A 24,550-nucleotide genomic window follows, 5' to 3' on the forward strand; every position below is an offset into this window, starting at 1 on the left:
AAGTGTGACATGATACTTGGGTGAGAATATATATTTCCCATGTCATTACAACACCTCAACTTTACTTTAATAATTGGCTAACAACCAAGGTCGGAAATGATGTTACAACTTCTATTATTCAAATTCCATAGGTAAAATGATTTACATACGGTTTCAAAACATGAAATTTCAACCAAAAAATCACTAAATCTTAGGAGTTATGAATGCATTGACCAGAACAAGTGTATATTACAGTATTTTATTTAGATAAGTCATCATTTATATCCGCCAAAACAGGAAAGTCTTGGCGAGTTTATGCAAATCAGGATCGAAACGGATTGATCCTAATCCGCCTTGCGTAGAACCGCGGTGCGGATCCGGATCAAAGAATTCGATCCGGAAATCCGGCGGATCAGGATCAGGATTCAAAAGTTGGATCCGGATCCGCCCCATTTCGAGGTCTAGTCGGGCCTTAGTTGTGAAGGAATCAAATAATGAATGACGAACTGTGACAGCCCTCCTAAGGCTAAACGTGGGCCGCAGGATATCTGTACGCACTAATACCGACGGAATCAATTGACATGATTGGTTCAAGAACTGTTCAGGAGGTCGCTGTTGAGAGCGTCTCATAGCCTGAAGGACAGATATTGGCATGCTACGACTTGGGTATCCCGAAGTGGCCCCTTTTACCATACAAAAACATATGATGGAGTGTATAGGCACTGAATCAGCCTGTGATACGCTAGGGTCTGGAATAAAAAGATACAGTGGTGTTGCAAAAGTATTTGGCCGCCGGTACTTCGGGCTCTAACCGCCATTTAGACCGCCTACTATATTAGTCTATCAACCCTTAACACGCTAGTACATACGCTACATATTAACGCGTTTCAAAGCATATTTCGTGATTTTCTTTTTCAATTATGCCTTCTATAAGCCGGAAAAAAAGCGTGACTACCTTACTAGAACTAAGACATATGGTTCACATACTACCAGTAATTTTCTGCCAGGCAGTAATAAAAAGTGGGTCCTATTGCGAAGTATCGGCGGCCAAATACTTTTGCAACATCACTGTAGCTTTTCTAAGGGGCCAGTTAGTGGGTAGATAGATACCCTTTCAGATCGGCATTAAATAAGGGGGCGAATTGTCCCCCCAAATCATCTGAGCAAAACTGGGGCTAGATTTCCGCCCAACTGTTAAGCACTGCAAACCGATCACAGTTACGTTAGAAGCCTTCCGGGTTTAGACAATTTTGCGCTTCGCTGCCTTAATACCCTCTCACATGATCGGGAAGTCAGCGGCGTCCAGGTGGCAAGCATTCTACTCAACCTACCAACTTACTACACCATCAACTACAAATTCAAGCGCATCAATCTGTGGTGGCTCAGGCGATATGTGCGGCATATCATCGAACCCTACCAGCGTTCGCACTGGTACCTCGTCTGCGCAGGGGGAAATGGTGCGTAATTTACACCAAATGGGTACTTCCCCTATCATAGTGTAATGTATATAATGTAAAGCCCCCTTGTACCTACAGTCCCCTGTGTTCCCCCCTTAGACCACGCTGGCCTCTACTTAAGTCTGTCACTCTGCCACTCTGCCACTCTTCCACCTGCAAACAAACAATTGTCCTTTCCATTCTCTCTCTTCTTGCTGACTTACCTCTGACTCAATTTCCCCTGAGTCTGGATCTCCGGTGCCGTGATGGCAGCGTGGCCTTGACTAGGTTAATCTCATCTTACCCCTCAAGTGTCTTCATCTGAACAGAACCTTGCATCCGGCACCGGTATCCAATATCATGGCCAACACTATCAACCCGTTGGACACTTCGCGAACATCTCCTGATCCCGAAATGTACACAATCTCCCCCGCAGATACATCACTGGACTCGCCAGAGCCAGAGGATGACACCAAGGAGGAAGAGGACGAGAAGAAGCCAGCAAAGAAGAGAAAGTCTTGGGGACAAGAACTTCCAATCCCAAAGACAAACCTACCTCCTCGGTATGTGTGCCCTCCATTCGCCCACTCGCGAATCATCACTAACAGAACTAGCAAACGCGCTAAGACAGATGATGAGAAAGAGCAGCGTCGGATAGAACGGGTCCTCCGGAACCGCGCAGCCGCTCAAACATCACGCGAACGCAAGATACTGGAGATGGAGAAGCTTTTCATCGAGAAGATCCGCATGGAACAACAGAATCAGTTCCTTTTTCAGCGGCTATCACAGATGGAGACCGAGAACAACCGCCTCAGTCAACAGGTGGCTCAACTCTCCGCTGAGGTTCGCGGATCTCGCAGCGCCACTCCCAAAGCCAGCTCTCCCGCCATTGAATCTCTCACCGTCACGCCCACCCTCTTCAAGCAGGAAGGCGACGAACTCCCCATGGAACGAATCCCATTCCCCACCCCTTCTGTGACCGACTACTCCCCCTACCTCAAGCCTTCCACTCTGGCTGAAGCCTCCGACGCGACACAACATCCTGCAGCGGTGTTGTGTGACCTGCAGTGTCCGTCGGAGGTCTCGAAGGAGCTGGAAGCGCCCTTCCTCTCTTCGACCTTTCCGAAGAACCTTCAACTGCAAATGACGTTGCAGCTCCTCTTTCTGACGATGACTTCCGCCGCCTGTTCAACCATGATTCACCCGCTGAGCCAAATTCTTCTTTCCCTGAAGACGGGTTTGCCTTTGATATTCTCGACGGCGGAGATCTATCAGCATTTCCCTTTGATTTTATGGTTGATTTCGACCCCGAGTCTGTCGTCCTCGAAGGCGTCCAGTCGTCCGGTGTTTCGGATGAGACTGCTCACCAGACTACTTGCTTGCAGCCCAGCCTTGGCGCGTCCACTTCGCGATGCGACCTGCAGAGCATTGCAGCTAGCGGTTAGTGAGCATTTCTCCCCGACCTGGTCGGCTGGTGCCCCGGAGGCTCGACCGAGTTGGGAGTTGTTGTTGACCATGGCCTGGGCAATCGATACTCTCGGTCTGTCGCAACAGGGTAGTATTTTGAAATCCGGTCGGCGACGTATTAACGGAGAGCATCGAGTTTCACGGAGTTCCAGTAGTTCTCGCAGATTATCTCTGCTGAGCAAACGCTGAGGGCTTTTGGCTGTATACTAGTTTTTAGCAAATTTGACTGGCTCACTTTGCCTATTTTTTCCTTAGTTCCGTAGACTGATTTTACAGAACTGATTTGGTGCTGACAAGGTATAGCCGTGATAGCCGAAGCAACCTGCTGCGTAACCTATAAACAACTTATTCTACACTGAATGGACTCTAGATTCCAATCGGGTAAACCGGCAATTCGACCGACGTAGACAGGTCTGCAACCAAAATAAACAGACGCTAAAAATGCACTGAATGCGGTCAGTGACGTTTGCCACGCGCTATCTCCAACCCTCTTTCATATCTCCAACTCCACCTTTCTCTCTCATATAGCCGTGTCACGGGACGACCCCCACCCTTCGGGTAGGGGGTGCCCCACAGCCATAATGCAAATTTCCTACCTTTTCAACTTTTACGCGTATTCCTACCCACCAAAAATGCCTAAAAAACCTCGTGATGAAGAGGATCTGCTAGCTAAGGCATTACATGCTTATACTACGCGAGAATTTTCATCCCTACGTAAGGCTGCGGACCATTATCGCGTGTCTTATTCGAAGCTTCGCGGTCGCAAAAACGGACAGACATCTCTCTCCGATCGTCCTACCACTAACAATGCATTGAATTCGAATCAGGAAAATGCATTAATTAGCTGGATCGAATTGCTAAATTCTTGCTATACACCTCCAAAGGCAAAAGACATTGAAATTGCCGCAAATCGCCTATTGAAAATGGTAGGGTCGGAGAGAGTTGTCGGCCCAATATATAGCTATCGGCTTATACGGCGTCTACCTCCACACATCAAGCTTATTACCCAAAAACCAAAGGAATCTTTACGAATTTAAGCTAAGGATCCTAGAGTTATTAGCTATCGGTACGATAGGCTTGAGTATCTCTACCGTGAGCATGGTTTTGAACCTTATGAGATCTATAATTGGGATGAAACCGGCTTCTAAAATGGCGAAGGACTTAACTAACACGTCGTCTCTACGCGTTAAACTGCTAGCATTGCTACTAGAGATCGAGGTGAAACTATTACTGGCATTGAATGTATTGCCGCTGATGGCTAGGTGATGTTTCTATGGTTTCTAGTCAAAGGCAGCGTCTACATAGAAGACTGGTATAGCAATATGTCAACCTCTTCTTCGGCGTACAAAATCATCTATTTGACGTCTAGTGGCTAGACAGATAGTGAGACTGCCTACCGATGGCTCTGCTCGTTTCATAAAGCTATAAAAAACCGCGTACGACGCGGGCGACCGAGGCTTTTGCTAATGGATAATCATGCATCTTATACAACTATCGAATTTCTCGATTTTTGTAAGGAAAACTTGATTATTCCTTGGTATTTCGTACCTCACACGACTTATCTATGTTAGCCGCTTGATGCTAAGGCTTTTTTAAGCCTAAAGCATCATTTTAAAATGGCGAATACTGAAGTTATGGCGTGGGGTGGAAGCAATGAAAAACGCGACTTTTTCCGCGAAATTGATGCCGTCCGACACCGCGCCCTAAGGTCCAAAACGATCTAAACCTCGTTTAAATCTACTGGTATCTGGCCACTAGATCCTAAACAAGTTTTAGATAATTTGGGGCAGTATTCGGATGAAGAGACCTTGCGCATGTATGACGAGCCGTCACCGTCACCCGCCCGCGAGTTTCTAAGTTTAGTAACCAATTCCCCGCCTAATTCTTATTCGCGCATTGCGAAATTAGAGAAGGCGGTTTTTCTACTACTTAATGACACGAGTCCTGATTTACGGAAAATTCGGAAACATATACGGCGCGCAATTGATGCCGGAAAATCGTCTCTATACAATGCGGAACTTGCGGAGATGAGCCTTACGCGCGCCCTTAGCCACAAAACGCCTGGAAAAAAGCCAAAAAGTAAGCGATGGGTAAAGGGAGCTACAAAAAGCCCCCTTTCATCAATTTCAGGTAATAAGCTAGTATAGCGGAGGTGTGAGAAAGAAGATGAATCGAAGCTTCGTGCTTGGCGGAAAGACGCAGTGAAAATGGCGGCCGATTTGGCGGCTAAGGAATTGGAGGAAACCCTTGAAAATGAGGAGGATGATACATTATTGGCTAATGAGGCTATTGACGGGCTTTATTTCATGGATCCTGGACCTTATACGTCTAGAAAATAAGCTAGAAGTTGAAGAAATTGAAAATTTGCATTATGGCTGAGAATTGCATTATGGCTGAGGGACACCCCCTACCCGCGAGGGTGGGGGGCGGTCCTGTGACACGGCTACCAGTATCTGTCAATACGACAACAAGTTGTCAGCAAGTGGGTCTAGTTTGGTACGGAGGTTATTAGGGATCACGAGTGCAATAACCCAGAATCCAATATAATTGGGCAATCTGTATACCGCCTCCTTTTCCGTCCGTATTTTATATCCTGTTCGCCCTACCTTAATTAGGTTAGCCACTATGGCGAGGAACAGACTTACAGTGACTGGACATAAGTTTCTACACTGTCTGGCCCCATCCCCTGATTATATAATATACTGCCAGTCAAAAACCTCCATGAATTCATACTATGGAATCTAATACGGTGTATACCGCCTCTGGCTCCCAATAATAGCTTCCATCCGCTGCGGAATCGTCTCAAGGAAATGCTCCCATCCTAGGTTTGCGTCGCTTACTATTTTTAGCATGGTTCTATACTACGCGCTTTAGGTAGGCGGTATAAATCAATAGAGACGGTGAGCTGGCTGGGGTGTAGAAACTTATGTCCAGTCACTGTAGTTCTAGGTCGGAATAACGTAATCCACGGGCGAGTGAAACACACGGGCGTGTGAAATACCCCAAAACTCCATACTAAATGCGATAAATAACAACTTCATATCTCCAAAAATATAGCTCTTTCGGATAGCATATAAAGCTCGTATAACCTAAATAGCATTTGTGACCTAGTGGTGCAGCATAGAAAGTTTAAGAAATAGGAGATATATATATATTGATGTCTCAATATCAAAACTACGCTGTATTTTATGGTAAAGTGTCGAAATAATGGTCTGACTAGCTCAAAATCTAGATATATTATTGCTCTTGCTTGGAAAACTGTTGTTTCAAATTTTAACAAGAATAAACCGCTAGTGGTTGAGATATAGAGGAATCAAAATATGGCATTCAATATGGTATTTTGCGGTGTTTCACTCGCCCGTAGATTACGTTACTAAATCTCCGACTCAGTAGTTACGCTAGTGTAGTGTGTATATAAGACCGTATGACCAGGTAGCCGGCAATCCTTTCTATTGATTTTAACACAGTATAATTCCTACTATTTTGGGCTCGTATGAATAACCTCTATTTTTACCATGCCACGCCCTCCAATTAACCTAGAGTCTTATAGGGAGGAGATTACTCTCTTATATTCTCAGAATACACCTATTGCCAATATCCAGACCATCATACAAAGCTACGGCGTCAATATCTCACTTCGCACGCTCAAAACTCGCCTTTCTTCCTGGGGCCTGCGACGCGAACTACCCAGCCAAAATGAAGCTTTGCACGCTCGCCTTCTCACGCTAGTTACCGAAGCCGGTTTATCTCCTAAAGAGACACTCGAAGTGCTACAAAAGGAGGGATTCCAGGTCTCTGAACCTACACTTAAAAGGTTACGAAAACAGCTTGGAATTCAGCTTCGTACAGACTGCCCGCTTCAGAGGCAGCAGCAGCGGCTCGAAATCGAGGTTATCTTGACCGAGGAGCTTGGGATTGGCGATGCCGAAGGTTATGGGCGTCGCGTTCTCTATCACCACCTTCGCCGTCATGGTTTTCTTTTCCCACAGCACCGAGTATTCGAAGTCTACCGCTCCCTTCGCCCTGACTCACTCCTCCGCCGATCATACGATCTCCAGCGCTCCCGCGGCGAGTATTGGTGCCCTGGGCCGAATTTCGTGTGGCATGTGGATGGTTATATGAAGCTAGCGCAGTTCGGAGTTGAGGTTTATGCCGCTATTGATGGGTACTCTCGGTATATTCTCTGGATATACGTGGGAATTAGTTCTCGTACAGCAGTGAGCGTTCTCTCTCAGTTTCTTGACACCATCGCCGACCTCTGCTACCAACCGGAGATTATTCGGTCTGACCTCGGCTCGGAGACATCCCTAATTGGGGATGCACAATGGGCGCTGCGGCAGGTTTTCGATCCAGAGGCTGCCCATGGAGACTGTTTCTGGCTAGGACGAAGCACAGATAACCAGAGAATAGAGGCTTGGTGGGCGCAGTTATCTAAGTCATGTACTTTCCTCTATTACCAGTATTTCCGGGAGCTCCAGGAACAAGGTAAGTTATCCTGCCCACTATCCGCTGCTGCCGCTAATCCTCTATAGGTCTCTTCTCCGGCTCTATCCCTGAGCAAGTCGCCCTTCTTGCGGTCTATATGCCTACACTCCGCCGGGTTATTAGCGAGTACGCTAAGACCTGGAATATTCATAATATCCGAAAGCAAAAGTCACGGCCGAACGCTGTTACCGGGAAGCCCTTTATGAATTATTTTAATGCATCTAAGCCCGATTACCAGCGTGCAGTTGATCCTATGCTGCTTCGCGAGCTACAGGAGGACGTCCGGGACTGGGATAAAGATGAATATTTACCCCTTGACGTCCTGGCTTGGTGCCACCAGCAGCTTCAGGAGATTGGAGCCGAGCTTTATGGGCCTGGGAATGACTTCAATCCTGAGGACCCCCCGTCTCGTGCGCCAGTGGAAGTTAGTCATCCTTACCGTGCAGAATATCTCGAACTCCGCCGCCGTGCCCTTCTCCATGACCAATTGGATGAGTATCCAGTGCTCCGCCTCACTACAAAACCCCTCGGCGCGTGGGATTGGGAGCCTGGAGAGGCACAGGAAAGCTAATTTTCAGCGCCGCTATACAGCATCTCGGCCCAATATCCAAACACAGGCCGATCAGCGAGTGCCATAGCGCTCTTAGGATTTTAGGATAGCCAATTAGTATCTAGGAAGAAGGGGATCGACGGAGGTAATTCGATATATAAACTTTCTTACGTATATATGTCTCAACGCCAAAACACGAGGTTATCACGGCGCTATACTTCCGGCTCTATCCGGATTACCATACGAAACTAATAGGGGAAGGCGCCGACGCTAAATAAGCCTATCCGTGGATTCGTTGTGGTAAGATATCCATGCCTCAGTTCGTCATAAAGTCTTAACTGAGTACTAATTTTACTAGGGGATTTCGTTCTGTTCCAAGCTGACTCGGCTCCCTCCTATGTTCACATTATTTTTGTACCTGATATTCTTCCTCGAAAAACATCCTATTTGTGTTTTTATGGCGCACTACCGCGATACTCAGTCCCACGATACTGGGGAAGATGTTTTTACTTATCCTCCTGTCTCCACTGCCCAGATTACTTCCCCTACGTATAGCACGAGAACTCCTATACAGAATTTATCCTCTTCGGCTAGGGCGACCCTTTACGAGAGAAGCCTAATTACCCCTGAACCACGCTTCCAGGCCTTATCGGGGACGACAAATGAGATCCGGCAGCGCCAGATCCAACAGCGATCGATTCAGCGCCAATTTATTGGTGGGAGAAGCTCCGGAGGTGGCCGCCTCGGCCGAGGGCGACTTCAAGTCCCTACAGCGCCAGCGACAGTCTCATTAATCGTCCACTGCTATCTCTATTGGTGCTTAGCATCGGGAAAGCCAGATAGGCTTGAAAAGCTAAGTATGGAGAGATCCCGCAGCTAAGAGAGATATACTAACTTGTCTCGTTATGAGTAGCTACAGTTACTCCAATCCTTACGCCGGATACTATTAGTAGCTTCGTCGATTTCATCGAAAACGAGCTTCTAGTAGAGCTCGACCCTGAGGATTACACACGTGAGGAGGGAGATACATTTCGATTTGCAACTGCAGTTAAAAATAAAAAGGAGCCTTGGTTCCTAGGCATGCGGGAAGATCATGAACAGCTTCCTCACAGACTTCTGTACGAAATTTACCAAGATCAAGGATAGTTATGAGGTCTTCCTGATTATCAAGAGGAAAAGACCGGAACCGGTGACGATAAAGCTTGAAGCTGAAGCTCCTGTGGCAGCAGGAGCTCCAGCGCCATCTCCTCCGCCGTCAGAGGCATCTATCCCATCATCTCTCCCATCACTAGGAGCAATTATCAGGTCATTATCACCGCAGAGAGCTGTGGAGGCCACTCCGCCACCAGCACCACCGGCACCGCTGCCGCAGCGGCGAAAGCGAGCTCGTGTGCCGCCAGGGATCTCTCCACCACGTACCCGGCGGAGATACCAGCTGCGAGAGTCGGATATGGAGAGAATGACTGAGTCAGGGCCTGTTTCGGAGATCTGGAGGGCAAGCAGGGGGTAATTAGCATAAGACAGAGATGGCGGAGTGGAAGGACTTGGAGAGTATATGTCATTTCGCGTTATTTTTCGATTTTGAGACTCAATCAACTTCAATTTGCGTGTCTTGACTAGTCAGAAAGAGGAGACAGGTGCTTGTTTAGCGAAAACATGTTATTTGGAAGAATTCAGCTTGTTTTAGTGCCTTATAGGCAGGGAAGGGTAGGAAGACGAGTTGGCCGACGTTAGGTCTATTTGTGAGCGCTGGATAGACTAAAGCCTAATTGGGCATAGACGACGTTACTTCGTATTACGCTAGGTTTAATAAGGCTAGACTGGTACCAGCATAACTATTCTCACTACCTCTAAGTCGGCCAAGCGGGAATTCTGCCCGACAAAAGCCACCATTTGTCATTCTTGCACTCGTGATCCCTATTAACCTCCGTAAGTTTGGGACCGGACCGATCCGTAACCCCTCTTTTTCACCGCCTTGAAAAGCTTGATCGGGCAAGGCACCAGCGTCCTCTGGGCGGCGCACGGGTCGTTTTGGACGAGTTGGCGGCCGGCTACGGTCATCGGGAAGACAGGTGGGTTCCAGGGTAGTCAGCCCGGTTGAACTTGAGGCGTCCCCAGAATCGGAGCCGTCGGTGGCATCGAAGTCAGGCCGGAAAGACACCCCCGAAGTGTCACTGTCGATCGCTGAGGATGGATCTGCAACGTCGCTCATGTTGCCTCTGGGGAAACAAAAGGGTGTGCAAAGGTGCTCCAGGCAGGTAGACAGCTGAATGGAAAGGACGCGGCACTCTGAGGCACGGGTTGAAGGAGGGACTGGCAAAGGATAAGTACTAGAGGAGAGGAGGGCTGGTAGGAGAGTGAGGGAGATTTCTGCGGATGAATATGCTGCTATTCCTCAAAATGCTGATTTCCTTACTTACCATGGGGTCAATCTTTCGAAGGAGTGGGCTACTGCCTGGGAGGCTATCAAACTGGGCGAGACTGCTGTTGTGTCACCTGCCCTTGGCAAAATTTTGGGGCGTGAGCCGGAAAGTTTTGAGACCACAATCAAGGCAATGATCAAATGAGCTCTTGATGCTGTGGCATAGTTATACAGGTAGAAGGATCAGGTAACTGCATGAGGATGAAGTATAAAACGGTTCCAGAACTCTGCAGGTTCGGTGTCGCTAGAATTGGTATATATGATACATGTATGTGCAATTGCAAAAAACATGAAGGAGCGAAAGAAGCCTCTTATCACAGAGACTTCATCAAAACAAACAAGCAACTTTCACCAAAGCCCTCGTTAACTCAAGCTAGCGCTGCTCAGCACTTATTTAAGCGGAGTAGTTCTTGAACTCCTTAACATAGAGCTGCTCGGAGCGGTACTCGGCGTTGTGAGCACCGTACCAGTAGATCTCCTGAACAGGATTCTGGCCGTAGCCGTCAACAGCGAACCAAGCCTTGCCACCGTGGGTGAAGAGGCCCCTGTTGTTAACACCGAAGCCGGTGGTGTTGCCACCCTGGGGAATGGCACTGGAGTGGGGAAAGGTCAGGCCGAGGGGAGAAACGGAGTCCTCGACGATGTAGAGGTTCTGGAGAGCGGTGGGGACACCGTCCTTGGAGGTGAAGGAGACGAGACCATTGGGGCTGCCGCCACGGACTGAAGAAGTGTGTCAGGATATTGCTTGCAGTGGAACCCGGGTTGGCTGATGGACTTACGGATCAGGATCTCGTGGTCAGTGGTGTTGGCACCGATGAAAGCGTACTCTGGTCACCATTGTTAGTATTCTGGCTTTCAATTTTGGAATTTTGAAGGGGCGAATTGAACGTACGGCCGTCGGTCAGAACGGTCTTGCCGCCCTCAGCAACCAGAGTGAAGGCCGAGGGAAGGGTGGCGGCGCTGATGGCGCTGACGAAGCCGGTGATAGCAGCGATGGAGAATTTCATTTTCAATGTGGATGGTTTGGTTGATTGTGAATTAGAAGGAAGCTATACGGAGGGACTTGGTGATTCTTATACCCCAGAGAAAGGGAGCTTGATACGACTTAAGACATGTTTGGACTTGTTGAGGTCACAAAGTTGCCCCTCTTCCATTTTAAAATAAAGTGGCTAACTTTAAAATCCTTTGGCTTATTCTCTTATTGGTCGAGAGACCGAAACATGTCTTGCAATCACTCATAGCGGTAGAATACATGATTTGTACGGCAGATGGCGTCAAGGGCTCTTGTCGGGCTCTGTCTAAATATTGGGTTACAAAATGCCCCCTCAAAGCAGAAAGGGGTCTCTTTCGACCGCAATTGAAGCCACATATCTAGTTACAAAACCCTGACTGCCATACAAAACCCTGAGGGCCCTGCATTTTCGAGCCAAGCCAAGATTCGGGCGTGTTTTAACCCGAAGAGTGGATCCAACCCCCCGTTACGGGAGTAAGCCCACTGACGATCTTCAGATTTGAGTGGGCATCAGTTCGGGGGATTCCCTTTTGGAGTTCAATCCTATTCTTAGCTTCCGTGTCTTCCGAGAAATGTCTGATTTGTCCACCCCGGGCAATTATTGCGTCATTAATGATTCACTATCAGGCGTCGGCCCAAAAATGGGTCGCCGTTATGTCGGGAAAACTTCCACTGCTATTGATTTCCAGGTTCTAGTTGTTTGAAAAATCCGGTTACTGTATGAAAATCCCCGGTATTCTGTCATGTATGCTGCTATCAACAAAACAGAGAACTTGTTGAGGGTAACAGGGGAAGTTGGAATCTTGGGTCGAATCTAGTAGGCAAACTCTTTTTGAACTTCATATATTGCTGAACAAAGCCTCTGACGTCATGTTGCCAGGTATATCTCGTTGACTTTAGAGAGGCGCTAGGAGGCACAGTTTGAGATAACTCACTACAACAAGGTGAATGAAAAATGCATATGTGAGCTATCAGCTGAAGAACTCATATACTATAGGATTTGCAAAATTTGATGATGGAGTAGAAACGAGTGACTAGATTGAATTTGATGACTGCCAAAATCCAAGAACGCTCGATGACCCTAAGAGGTTGAATCGTTGGGCAACCGTGAGAACTAAAAATATGAAAAGAAAAATGAAACATTTCAAATCAAGCCAATAAATCAGCGGACGAAATGTTGAATATGTCCCAATAAAAACAAACAATTAACATAAAAACCAAACACAACTGCATGTACCAGTTATTGATATTTGGCTAGCACGGAGATATACCCGGCTCTTTTGCGATAAGAAGCTGGGTGCCAAGGGGCTCCTTGTTGTAAAACGTTCGGAAAGATCTCCGTGGTAGACATACGCCAATGACTAGCGCCCATAGGACTAGCCGTGTCACAGGACGACCCCCCACCCTCGCGGGTAGGGGGTGTCCCTCAGCCAAATTGCAATTCTCAGCCATATTGCAAATTTTCAATTTCTTCAACTTCTAGCTCATTTTTTAGACGTATAAGGTCCAGGATCCATGAAATAAAGCCCATCAATAGCCTCATTAGCCAATAATGTATCATCGTCCTCACTTTCAAACGTTTCCTCCAGTTCCTTAGCCGCTAAATCAGCTGCCATTTTCTCTGCGTCTTTCCGCCAAGCTCGAAGCTTCGACTCATCTTCTTTCTCACACCTATGCTGTACTAGCCTATTACCTGAAATTGATGAAAAGGGGCTTTTCGTAGCTCCCTTTACCCACCGCTTGCTTTTTGGCTTTTTCCCAGGCGTTTTGTGGCTAAGGGCGCGCGTAAGGCTCATCTCTGCAAGTTCCGCATTACATAGAGACGATTTTCCGGCATCAATTGCGCGCCGTATAAGCATCCGAATTTTTCGTAAATCAAGAGCCGGGTTATCAAGCAGTGGGAAAACCGTACTCTCTAATTTTTCAATGCGCGCATAAGAATTAGGCGGAGCATTGGTTGCTGAAATTGGGAATTCGCGGGCGGGTGACGGCACGTCGTACATGCGTAGCACCTCTTTATCCGAATACTGCCCTAAATTATCCAAAACTTGTGTCGGATCTAGTGGCCAGATACCAGTAGATTTGAACGAGGTTTGGATAGTTTTGGACCTTAAGGCGTGGCGTCGGACGGCGTCAATGTTGCGGAAAAAGTCGCGTTTTTCGCTACTTCCACCCCACGCCACAACCTCAGTATTCGCCATTTTAAACTTATGTTTTAGGCTTAAAAAAGCCTCAGCATCAAGGGGCTGACATATATGAGTCGTGTGAGGTACAAAATACCAAGGAATAATCAAGTTTTCCTTACAAAAATCGAGAAATTCGATAGTTGTATGAGACGCATGATTATCCATTAGCAAAAGCCTCGGTCGCCCGCGTCGTACGCGGTTTTTTGTGGCTTCATGAAATGAGCATAGCCATCGGTAAGCAGTCTCACTATCCGTCCAGCCACTAGACGTCAAATGGATAATTTTGTACGCCGAAGAAGAGGTTGACATATTGCTATACCAGTCTTCTATGTGGACGCTGCCTTTGACTAGAAACCATGGAAACATCACCCAGCCATCAGCGGCAATACATTCAATGCCGGTAATAGTTTCACCTCGACCTCCAGTAGCAATATTAGCAGATTGACGCGTAGAGACGACGTGTTGGTTGAGTCCTTCGCCATTTTGGAATCCGGTTTCATCCCAATTATAGATCTCGTAGGGTTCAAAGCCATGCTCACAGTAGAGATACTCAAGCCTATCATACAATGGCTAATAACCCCAGGATCCTCGGCTTGAATTCGTAAAGATTCCTTTGATTTTTGGGTCAGAAGCTTGATGTGTGGAGGTAGACGCCGTATAAGCCGATAGCTATACATTGAACTAACAACTCTCTCCGAACCCGCTATTTCAACAGGCGATTTGCGGCAATTTCAATGTCTTTTGCCGTTGGAGGTGTATAGCAAGAATTTAGCACTTCGATCCAGCTAATTAATGCATTTTCCTGATTCGAATTTAATGCATTATTGGTGGTAGGGCGATCGGAGAGAGATGTCTGTCCGTTTTTGCGACCGCGAAGCTTCGAATAAGACACGCGATAATGGTCCGCAGCCTTACGTAGGGATGAAAATTCTCGCGTAGTATAAGCATGTAATGCCTTAGCTAGCAGATCCTCTTCATCACGAGGTCTTTTAGGCATTTTTGGTAGGTAGGAATACACGTAAAGTTGAAAAAGTAGAGAATTTGCATTATGGCTGAGAATTGTTGTAGTACAAAGGAAGATTGAATTGTACTGAACTAGAGGGAATAACTGAGGCTATATATACACAAAGAGTAGATCAAGTTGATTTCCAATCAACTTGTTTCTTCGTATAGACACCTCGGGATTAATTCCGATGGTACGGCTTGGTTCCTGATCTGCACCAGCCTCATATCACAACAAGAATTGCATTATGGCTGAGGGACACCCCCTACCCTCTCGGGTAGGGGGTCGTCCCGTGACTAGACCTCCGCACCGGCCCACAAAGCCCATAGCCCAACCCACCCCAGCCCATAAATGGGGCGGGTTTTGGGCCTGGCATTAGGCCCACTGGTAGGCTATGGGCCTAAGGTAGAAGCCCAATATGGTTTAATGGGCCCCCAAATGGGCCCCAAACATTGCAAACATGCCAATTCTTGGCATTTGCATAAGTTATGTAGACCTTCCTAGTAATTTTGAGTATTACAATTACCACCTGAGGCCCCTAATTGACTGAGATCTCATGGAAATCGACGCAATTCACTGATTTATGAGATTGATGAGATTAACTGATGAGATCAACTGATGAGATCGATTGATTAGATCCCAAGAGGTAAAACTATCTACATGCTAATAATGCTCATACAAATCATCCTCAACATGCCTCCTCTTCCTCCCTGATGTCCGCACTTGAGACGGTGCCGCATGAGACGGTGCCGCATGAGACGGTGCCGCAGCGATAGTAGCATCGTCATCGTCATCGTCAACATCTATCAGATCACCGGATCTATCACCCTGCTCTTCAGCATCACTGATCGCATCAACGTCGACGACAGCTAGCACCTCAGCTGGCTCCTCGGCATCATCACCTGGCTTTTGAGCCGCCTGAGCCTCCTCCACCAGGATCTGAATCTCATCAGAGCCAAAGAACTGCTCAAATTCCTTCGCCTCTTGCACTTCAAGATCAAACCTTGACGTACAGAGGTACAACATCAGCTCTTCGATAGTTTGCGCCTTCAAAGAGCCCCGGCGATAGTGGCAGATATCGCGTGCAGTGTTAAACAGACGTTCAACTCCAGCACCTGTGGCTGGAATTGCAAGGTAATCTCTTGCAAGTGCGGCAATAGCAGGGAAGCGATATTGATTCTCTCTCCAAAAGGAGAGCGGCTCATCAGATATAGTTAAACCTGTAAGAAATTAGTATCATGAAGATAGGGATGGTTTTTCGGCCGAAAAACCATCTCTCAAGAAAGAATAAACATAGAGATTAACTTACTGCCGTCGAGATACTGCGTCATCTCATCATCTTTAGTCGGGCCTAGCGTTGCTTTACCAGCTTTGCCTTTGCGTTTGGAGAGAGACTTCGGGGGAGCCATCAGGCCAAGAAGGAAGGATCTTGGCATCGATCCAGAGGAAGACACTTGCGGGCTATTTAAAGTAGTAAGACGCTCCTGGATAGGAGTAAGTGCCTCACGGAAAGCCACTCGATACTGCTCACGGATCTCTTTGGCATCCTCCCAGTTATCAGATAAAAAGAACTGGAATCTACTATCCGGCGATAGCATCGTACAAACCGCATAGATATGCCCGCGCATATGATCCGTCTTCTTATAGTACTCCGACAGTTTTGAATGGCTTGCTCCGAGGGAGGTAAGCATCTGCTGTTTCCATGGAACACGTTTTCGTTGTAGCTGCGACTTGCACTTCTCAAGGTGTTCAAAGAGCTGGTTATAGATCCTGAAGACAAGAAACGACGTCGCCTCTCGTGTCTTCGAAAGGGCGAGCGTAAAGTCAAAGAATGGCTTTGTGAGATAGATCAGATAGTCAATTTGGCGCCATTGTTCATCATCAAGTTCGAATTCTGTACAGTTGAACTGACGACAGTATTCATTGATAGCAGTACGGAGCCTCTTCGCCCGGCGTAGCATCAGAAACGTTGAATTCCATCGAGTTTTGACGTCCTGGATCGGCATAAGTCCTTGCCCTGGAACTTTGCCTTGGCCTTTGTCGAGGTCGTGTTGGACTTTGAGGAAGTGATCTCGACGCTGAGGGCTCCCGCGGATATAAACAGCAAGAGATCGTATCCTCTAAGGTATGCGCAATGTCCCGTTTCTTAGACCTGGCCTCCGCATTCGCCTTAGCAAGGCTAATCTGTTGTTCCTCTGTCCAGACAGTCTCGGCTTGTTCATTCTTTGGGCGTGCTTTAAGTCGGTGAAGTAGTTGGTTCAGACTTAATTGGATGACATGAGCGAGACAGGGGACCCGGATGACGTTAAAACCAGTAGCCGAAGCCGAAGGCTCTTGTTGTAAAGACTGTTGTAGTGCCTTAACCAGAGTCTCATTATTCGATGCGTTATCGGTGGTTATTCCAAAGACTCGGTCCTTAATGCCATGTTCGGTAAGCGTCTCCATCAGAATAGCACTTAGGTTTGCACCTGTATGCGAACTATGAAGGGGTTTAAAGCCGAGTAGCACCTCACGGTAGACCCATTCGGCATCGATGAAATAGCCAGTAATAGCCATAAATGCCTGCTGAAATGGAGATGTCCAACAGTCTAACGCAATCGAGATCTTTGCATGTTCTGGAAGCATTCTGAGTGTATCATGCTGTCGTTCTTTAACACGGCCAGACAGGCGACGTCGAATTGTATCAGCGGAGGGCACGATCGGAGGGCTTAGGGCGGATTGTGCCTAGATTCAAGACTTAAGATTTAGTTAGGTGACGAGGCAAATAGAGGCTGATTGGTAGGGGCGGCGGGTTTGGAGGATTTGGGCGATTTGACGCCTACGGACTGGCGTCTGACGGACTTACCTCTGCGATGAGCTCACGAAATGCTGGATTTTCAACGATTTGGAATGGAAGCCGGTTAGTAGTAATAAACTCCAAGATTTTACTCTCAAAACCTTCTTGCGAGAATGTCTGGCTATGACTACCCTGATCATGATGCTAGTTAGTAGGGTCTAGTAGAGCTAGGTATGATAGTATACCGTTTGAAGGAACCTCGTCAATTCAGCCCTCTGCCGGCGTCCACTTGTAGCCTTTTGGCAGGCTGAGGTCTGAAGATGACGGGTAATTGTTGTCGTGCCATGACGACCAACCCTCCCATTGGCATCCTTCTTAGTAGTATAAGGGTGCTCAAGAATTGCATCGCAACGCTTACACAAGACCTTTGGGTTTCCAGTCGCCGTATGGGCCACTTGCTCAAACTGTTTCCAGGTCTCCGAAGCGGAGCCATGCTGTGACTCCCAAGCGATCTTGTTTTTAGATCCATAGTCAGTCTCCAACCACCAGTTGACCCAATCAGTGTGATTCATCGCGTCGTAAAGGAAAAACTGGCCTCCTCTCCTACCAGGACCGACACGTTGGAAGCGTTCAAGGGGATCTAGGGCGATAGACGAAGGAACAGACGGCTCAACGAACGAGAAGCTATCAACCTGCCGAGAGGTGGACGGAGTAGCTGGGCAAAGAGAAGGCGTAGCAATTGACGAATTGTCGGGCTCAGTGTCGAACAGGCCCAACTGGGAGAATCTAAACTCCTGGCTTTGCGACATGATCAGGATGACAACTTGATAGTAGGTTCAAAATTGGATGAAGGGCTTCAGGGGAATAGCTTCAGGAGGAAGAGATCGACATACCTTCTTAGTGAGAGAACTGTCGACGTATCGACGCCGTAGCAAACAGATATTGTAAACAGAGATCACCGTAGCAGTCGACATTAAAACGGAATATCTTGATTCTAGCATCTGATTGGCTAGATCATGCATATGCAGTGAATTCAGCCCATCCAAAGCCCAAGAAAAGTCCATGGATAACCCATCTCCCCGCCCATTTTACAATTTGTTCGCCCAAAACATTTCACCCCATGGCTCATGAGATATCTTCAAACCTCTCTCATCTCTGTAATCCCCAGAATATTACGTTTCTGTGAAGACAGACGTTAAGTCTGAGAGATTGGCTATCTTTTGGTATAAATTTCAACTCTATAAACCTATAATTCATAGATTTGACCCTTGAATCTACAGTTCAACAGAAACATGCACCTACTTCTAATTATATGAGATATATATCTCTACATGTTGACACTTTGGAACTCTCTAAGTACCAGAATACTACGAAAACTTGGTGAAATTGGATTGTTTTTTGGATGACGCCGGTAAACTATAGTGCCTACTGTAGCTGGCTTCATCTACGACCTTAATTACTATGTCGTCGCCGTTGGATCTTGAGATCTTGATTCTTGGGGGAGTTGAACCCCCGGATTGGGAGTTGAAATACTAGATCAGGCCTGGTAAAACGTCGGGCCGATGTATGCCTTGTAAAGGCTTACAGACTGGAACATGCGTAAAAAACAGGCATTAATCAGCGGTTTTATGAGCGCCAAGATCGTAGTTATGCATAGAAATGGGCTATATTGGGGGCCTCATGGGCCCCCACTCATGGGCTATGGGTTGGGGCGGGCTATAGAGGTTAGGCCAACAGCCCACTGCTGGTTGGGCTATGGGCCTAAAGGTCGGGCCCATTTATGGGCTTTGCGGAGGTCTAGCCAGGCGTCACCCTTTCCGTTGAGGAGCCATGAATGGATAGCCTGTTACTAGACCTCCAGCGAGCTGCTGATTGTGAAGAGTGTGCACCTGCATCTACATCGCTTATACTAGTAGCTGTATGGCTAATCCGTTTCCCGTGAGGGCTCTTGGGCGGAGGCGGGGGCTTCTTCTCCCTCGTCCAGCCGGTACTTTCCTAGGAGGGGGAAGATTGAGCCTCGGGGCGTAGAGAGCGCTGGGTCTCGGGATGCGTCAGGGGCTACAGCTCCATCTTCTGATGCAGACTGCACATTGCGGTCTGTTGATATAGATGGCTGCGCGGAGGATGGCGTAGAGGATCCATCTGGGGATGGAGCAGGGAGTGGAGCAGACCCAAAGAATGCACGGCGATCACCAGGAGCTTAGCTCTTGGAGGCAGAGTGGCTGCCCTCGCTGTCGCTGGCCAAGGCGTCCGGGTTGGACGGGTTTTCATCTGAGCTTGAGTCGTCTACCTCGAGCTCGAGGGATATAGATGACTTCCCCAGATAGCCGTTTGCTATGGTGGGGATAGATTGGGGAGGGTTGGGGACATTCTTCGACTGAGGATCTGCGGGATTGCCTGTCTTACAATTAGAGGTGCGTTCGGGATATCGGACAGAGAGGAAGAAGACTGACCTAGGTTTCTTGCGCGGAAGGGATTTGATCCAGACACAAGTGGATGGGAGAAGATTGAGGGGAGAGGGAGTCCCCCGCTGAATTTCTTATCCATGAGGTTCCTACGCGCCGCGTTCGGATGGAAGCGTCCAGCGGCCCCGAGAGGCCGCGTTGTGAATAAAACAACGAAATTTTGAAACATTGAAACTCGAATTTCAATTTGAAATCCCAGATGCTATGGGCAGGTATGATACAGGTAAACACGCTCTCCTTAATAATAATCATCTCCCCTCCCATCACCGCTCGTTATAGACATGCCATGTCTCTTCATCCTCGAAGAATTTATGTGCCAGACGCTTCCCGCTCTCGGTGGGCTGGCTGAATGCAATTTGTGCCTTGCTTATTTCCATTCCGTAAATAAAGTTGATCACGACACAGTCGAGGAGATCCAAGGCGATTCCCCTTCGCCGCGAGGATCCGGAGGTCCAGATACGAGACACCCCGACAATGGCCGGGCGTAGTTCATCTCGCACGGAAACCGAGGAGCCGTTTGCGCCATTTCGATCCGTCGCGACCGGGCGCGATTCCCAGATGCGCTCCGTCAGGCAGAGCCCAACACAGTGACTGTCCTTCATATGCAGAAAAACCCGATACCGATCCACTTTCTCAGTCGAGCCATCCTGCAGATGTTTGGGCGGTTCTGTTTGGCTCCAGAGTGTTTCATCGTCAATCTCTGGCGATGAGAGTTCTTTGTTGACCACCTCGAGCACCTTCTTGGCTTGGCTTTTCGCACTGGGGGACGCTTTGCGATCGACAATCACCACGTATTTCTCGTCGAACCGAGTAGCTTCGTAAACCCAGCGCGAGGCGTTTGCGCGCATAAATGCCTTTCCCAGGTCGATCCCGGTAGCATTCATCTCGTGGAACTTTTTATGCAGCGCCGCGTCCTCGGTGTTGGAGGGGATATATTCCGTGCCACAGGTAGCGCACGTCTTTCGTGTGTCATTTCCCTGCTCAATCTGCATCTGGCGCGTCACTGGTTTCTGCCCCTTCTTGGGTGCCACCGACGAGCGCACACTGTTCGAGTTGACCTCTGTCAGCGGTGACCCGGCATCCTTGTGCTTTCGCTTGAGGAAGGCAAATGTTGCTTTGCGAGTATTTACTGGCGGCGGAGTTAATCGTGGGGGTGGCGACGAGGGTGGTGTTGTGAGATCGTCAATATCATCGAGCGTGCCTTCCGACAGCACGACGGAATTGCGGCGCGACGGGCTAGAGAGCACAGCAGCTGAAGATTCGTGAATAGCATATTGCAGGTTGGTCTCTGCCTCATTCGATTCATCCAGTATGCGTCTTTTCTTTGCAACGCGCTCGTCATCGTAGACGCGCCATGTCGGTCTTCCGTATGTTTTCATGAGGCCTCTGAACAAAGTTAGTGAGTGAGCGCGGCGCATAGACAAGATAGAGAAGGAGACGTACCGCTTAAAAGAATTGGTGACAGTCCACGGCATCCCTGCTTTTCCAAAATGGTTAAGTGGGAGAAATTGAGAAAGTTCAAGTTGAATCAGTGACGGCACGCGTGGGACGGTAGTCTGTTTTTTACCTTCATACAGATATATACCTTCCTAACCCCCAACCAGGTGACTAGTGGAGTTAATACCGAAGAGCTCCTAAATTGATAGTGCAAGAAAATCCTATGACAGCAAAGCGGCCTCTTACGAGAGATGGATTTGACGGAGAATGGAGAGTGCAATGGAATTGAAACGGCTGGGAGTCTAATCGCAGCTATGTAGTAACATGTCAAGAAATTGAACCTTTACATAAAAGACAAAGAGAAGCGAGGACTAAGGAAACCAATAGGAGACAGCTGAGTGACTGCTCCACTACCCTCGACACATTCTTATTTCCCGTCACGGGTTTGCTTGCGACTTGCACTAGGAGCAGGACACGCCATAGTAGTACATCCCAGGCACACCGTTCTTAGACCACTCTTTCTTAGTAGTACTACAACAATTTGTGCCCTGCTGTTGTTAGAACAGAACTTACGTAACTAGGAATCCGAACTTACGCAATCATTCAAGATTTCCTGAGAGCATACTTTTCTCTGGCAGAAAGCAGTTCCCTTTTACTAGTTACTTAAATTATGCCTGCATTCAATAAAGTATATAGATACTCACGGCATAGTCATAGCAAGTTGCAAGACTTTTATAACAACAGGTAGAAGGGTCGCACTTAAAATGACCAAATTAGTACTAGAATATATCAATATAGTAGGGTAGAAATTCTTACAGCAAGTACACTGGAAGCAGCAAAGAGCGTGAAAATTGACATGAATTTCATCATTCTGAGATACTAATACGCAGTTGATTATTGACTTGGAGATTACAGTAGTTTTCGAAATCAGTTATACCGCCACACTCTTACGACTTGATTGCTGGAAACTACTTCCGACACTTACGAGTCCTGATTGGGTATCATGTCGACATAGGCTTTTCAGACCGCTTTCCAAAATAGTATCTGTAACTTACAGTACCATTGTGAGACATCAAGCTTTGGTCTCTTAATGCGATGACTCATCGAATGTAACGAAGCAAATACCGTCACAGTTCTGCCATCATTACAGAGCGGTGCTCCAAAAGGGGCTTAGCGTCAACCGGGTATATTTTCCGGCAATCAAGTCGAGAGAGTGTGGCGGTATAACTGATTTCGAAAACTACTGTATCAAGTTCCTGCTAGGCCTAGCGAAAGAGCAGGCTCGGGCCGCGACGCAAGAGGATGCTACCCCGCAAGCGCAGGTCCCACGGATGAAGTCGACAACACTGAACATCTCACGACCCCAAGCAGTCCCCAAAAAGTGCCTGCCAGAGAATGTAGGGAAACACTCCAAACGAGTGGATGCAGCACTCCCAGGAAAACATACCCGGCAGTTGTATGATCGATTATCGTGGAAAGAAGCGAGCGCGCTGGCCCAACTCCGGACTGGCATGGCTAGACTCAACGGATATCTCCATCGAATCAATGTCGCAGAGTCAGATCAATGCGCATGTGGACAAGCCAGAGAGACCGTGGAGCACTTCCTCTTTCGATGTCAGAGGTGGACCACACACCGGACGGAAATGCTGCAATGTACCCATACTCACCGAGGCAACATATCTTTTTTCCTAGGCGGAAAATCGCCTTTGGATGACCAGAACTGGAAGCCGAATTTGGAAGCAGTGCGAGCCACAATACGGTTTGCAATCGCCACGGGCCGACTCGACACCGCTTGACCGCGTCGACCAACACAGATTAACCCTACCCCGCCTCAACCCTAATCGAACCCCCACCAACTACCTTGTGCCAGAGACGGTAGACGCGCTTCAACTGCCGAGGATAGGATGTTGAACACTTGGAGAAGCGCCTTCAAGCAAGTCTACTAACAACACTAACCCACAAGGACCCGCTAAGATATTGACATCTGAGATGACATACACTGAAAGGAATTTTGTATGGGCTCCAAGGAGGCACAGCATTGGCTAAGGCATGTACATTTAGATCAGTGATAGTTGCCCTTTCGGCTCAGCCGCCGGGCGTTAATGAATTGTGTGTGTGTGTGTATCAAGTTCCTTGAAACAATTCTGACGAAGGCTGTCGTCTGTTATATCTCTTGGACACGCAGGAGGTTAAATATCCCACATACGTACCGTTCCACTAAGCAACGGCTTGTCGATAGACACTTGAAAGTCGACCTCGGAAGAGTCCGGAGTAAACAATATCAGCGCGGGCTGTAGCGCCTTGGTGGGGTGGTCTGCATGTCCGATCCGAAATTAAGAATGGCCAAGTGACGCATTATCTTAATCATGCCTCAGTATTCATGCGGGGGATAATTCTTTCTGGAATTCTAGTTAACTAGTTCTTGGGGCCGACCTCGGTGAGTAACTTGGCGTCACCCTATGGGATACTTGACCTGGAAGGGAGCCAGGCAGTAAGGACGTGGGGTTACTCGAATCCTTGGGGCACTAGACTTTTCCTCACGCATGATTGTAATCCCTGTCACTGCAAGTGCTACCGTAGAGTCTAAAGCAAGATTCAAAACAAGTGCCTCACCTAATTTTCTGATGAGGCATTTTAATATTACAGTTCCTAATAGTTATCAAGCCGACAGAGCTTCTTAATCGTCTCTCCGCTACCTACCTCGCAGAAAGTTACGCTTTAATTAAAAACAGTCGAGTTATAGGCCCTTAAAATCAGGGAATCTTTTTTTTTTAAAAAAAATTGTGCAATTCTTTTAGTTCTGGAATGTGCCAAGTGAAGTCGATTCTGAATAAGCTAAATCCGGTGCAGCGGTTTAGGGGGGCAAAATGTGTCTCCAAATCAGTGCAGCAGGAGTAAGCCAATACGCACTGCCGGACACATGTATTGGCTGCCATCTGGCAACTACTGGTGACGCGCGCTTCGCACGCTGTGGCCCTGAAACGAAACGGGTGAAAATTGAACTAGATTTGAAGAGATACGACGAAGCTGAACGCTTGGTTGTGATACGGTGCGACGAATATGCACGGATAAGAGGACGAGCCAGTTATATACATGCCAAGTCATGTAAGACCATGTGGCGGGACGGGTGATTGGTTCAACTTGGACGCAGAAATATATCTTTAAAGTTAATTATTCATGGGGAATGAGCCTCTCAATATAAACTGCTACGAGTATTCGTCTGGCAAGTGAGACTGAGGTCTGAACTGAGTACGTTTACGTTTATTTGTTGCAGAAACTATTCTCTTATGATGGAGCACATCCTCATTTGTTTGAATCCCCACGCCATGCAG

At 47.7% G+C, this 24,550-nt stretch overlaps 4 protein-coding genes across 4 annotated transcripts; 1 reads left to right on the forward strand and 3 right to left on the reverse strand.

Moving 5' to 3' along the window:
* Positions 1 to 1,530: 1,530 nt before the first annotated feature.
* Positions 1,531 to 3,071, forward strand: N7446_012530 (uncharacterized protein; the record flags this gene model as incomplete). Its single annotated transcript, XM_058521272.1, has 2 exons — positions 1,531 to 1,978; positions 2,030 to 3,071. The coding sequence occupies exons 1-2, from the start codon at positions 1,776 to 1,778 to the stop codon at positions 3,069 to 3,071; spliced, it is 1,245 nt and encodes a 414-aa protein (XP_058366638.1). The 5' UTR covers positions 1,531 to 1,775.
* A 7,487-nt stretch (positions 3,072 to 10,558) lies between these two features.
* Positions 10,559 to 11,355, reverse strand: N7446_012531 (uncharacterized protein). Its single transcript, XM_058521273.1, has 3 exons — positions 11,232 to 11,355; positions 11,119 to 11,166; positions 10,559 to 11,059 (listed from the first exon to the last, which is right to left on the reverse strand). The coding sequence occupies exons 1-3, from the start codon at positions 11,344 to 11,346 to the stop codon at positions 10,734 to 10,736; spliced, it is 489 nt and encodes a 162-aa protein (XP_058366639.1). The 5' UTR covers positions 11,347 to 11,355; the 3' UTR covers positions 10,559 to 10,733.
* Positions 11,356 to 19,516: 8,161 nt separating this feature from the next.
* Positions 19,517 to 19,950, reverse strand: N7446_012532 (uncharacterized protein; the record flags this gene model as incomplete). Its single annotated transcript, XM_058521274.1, has 2 exons — positions 19,517 to 19,713; positions 19,770 to 19,950. The coding sequence occupies 2 exons, from the start codon at positions 19,948 to 19,950 to the stop codon at positions 19,517 to 19,519; spliced, it is 378 nt and encodes a 125-aa protein (XP_058366640.1).
* A 94-nt stretch (positions 19,951 to 20,044) lies between these two features.
* N7446_012533 (ESCO family N-acetyltransferase) lies at positions 20,045 to 21,256 on the reverse strand (the record flags this gene model as incomplete). Its single annotated transcript, XM_058521275.1, has 2 exons — positions 20,045 to 21,167; positions 21,225 to 21,256. The coding sequence occupies 2 exons, from the start codon at positions 21,254 to 21,256 to the stop codon at positions 20,045 to 20,047; spliced, it is 1,155 nt and encodes a 384-aa protein (XP_058366641.1).
* Between the last annotated feature and the right edge of the window lie 3,294 nt (positions 21,257 to 24,550).

Source organism: Penicillium canescens (assembly GCF_028828765.1).
Source record: "Penicillium canescens strain IBT 15451 chromosome Unknown utg000010l_segment0_segment0, whole genome shotgun sequence".
NCBI classification, from domain to species: domain Eukaryota; kingdom Fungi; phylum Ascomycota; class Eurotiomycetes; order Eurotiales; family Aspergillaceae; genus Penicillium; species Penicillium canescens.

Excerpts from the sequence above, each read along its gene's own strand:
- N7446_012531 (XM_058521273.1), bottom strand. The coding sequence starts at position 11,346 with ATGAAATTCTCCATCGCTGCTATCACCGGCTTCGTCAGCGCCATCAGC. Across the intron at positions 11,167-11,231 it reads GACCGTTCTGACCGACGGCC|AGTACGCTTTCATCGGTGCC; the intron begins GTACGTTCAATT and ends AATGGTGACCAG. Across the intron at positions 11,060-11,118 it reads TGACCACGAGATCCTGATCC|TCCGTGGCGGCAGCCCCAAT; the intron begins GTAAGTCCATCA and ends ACACTTCTTCAG.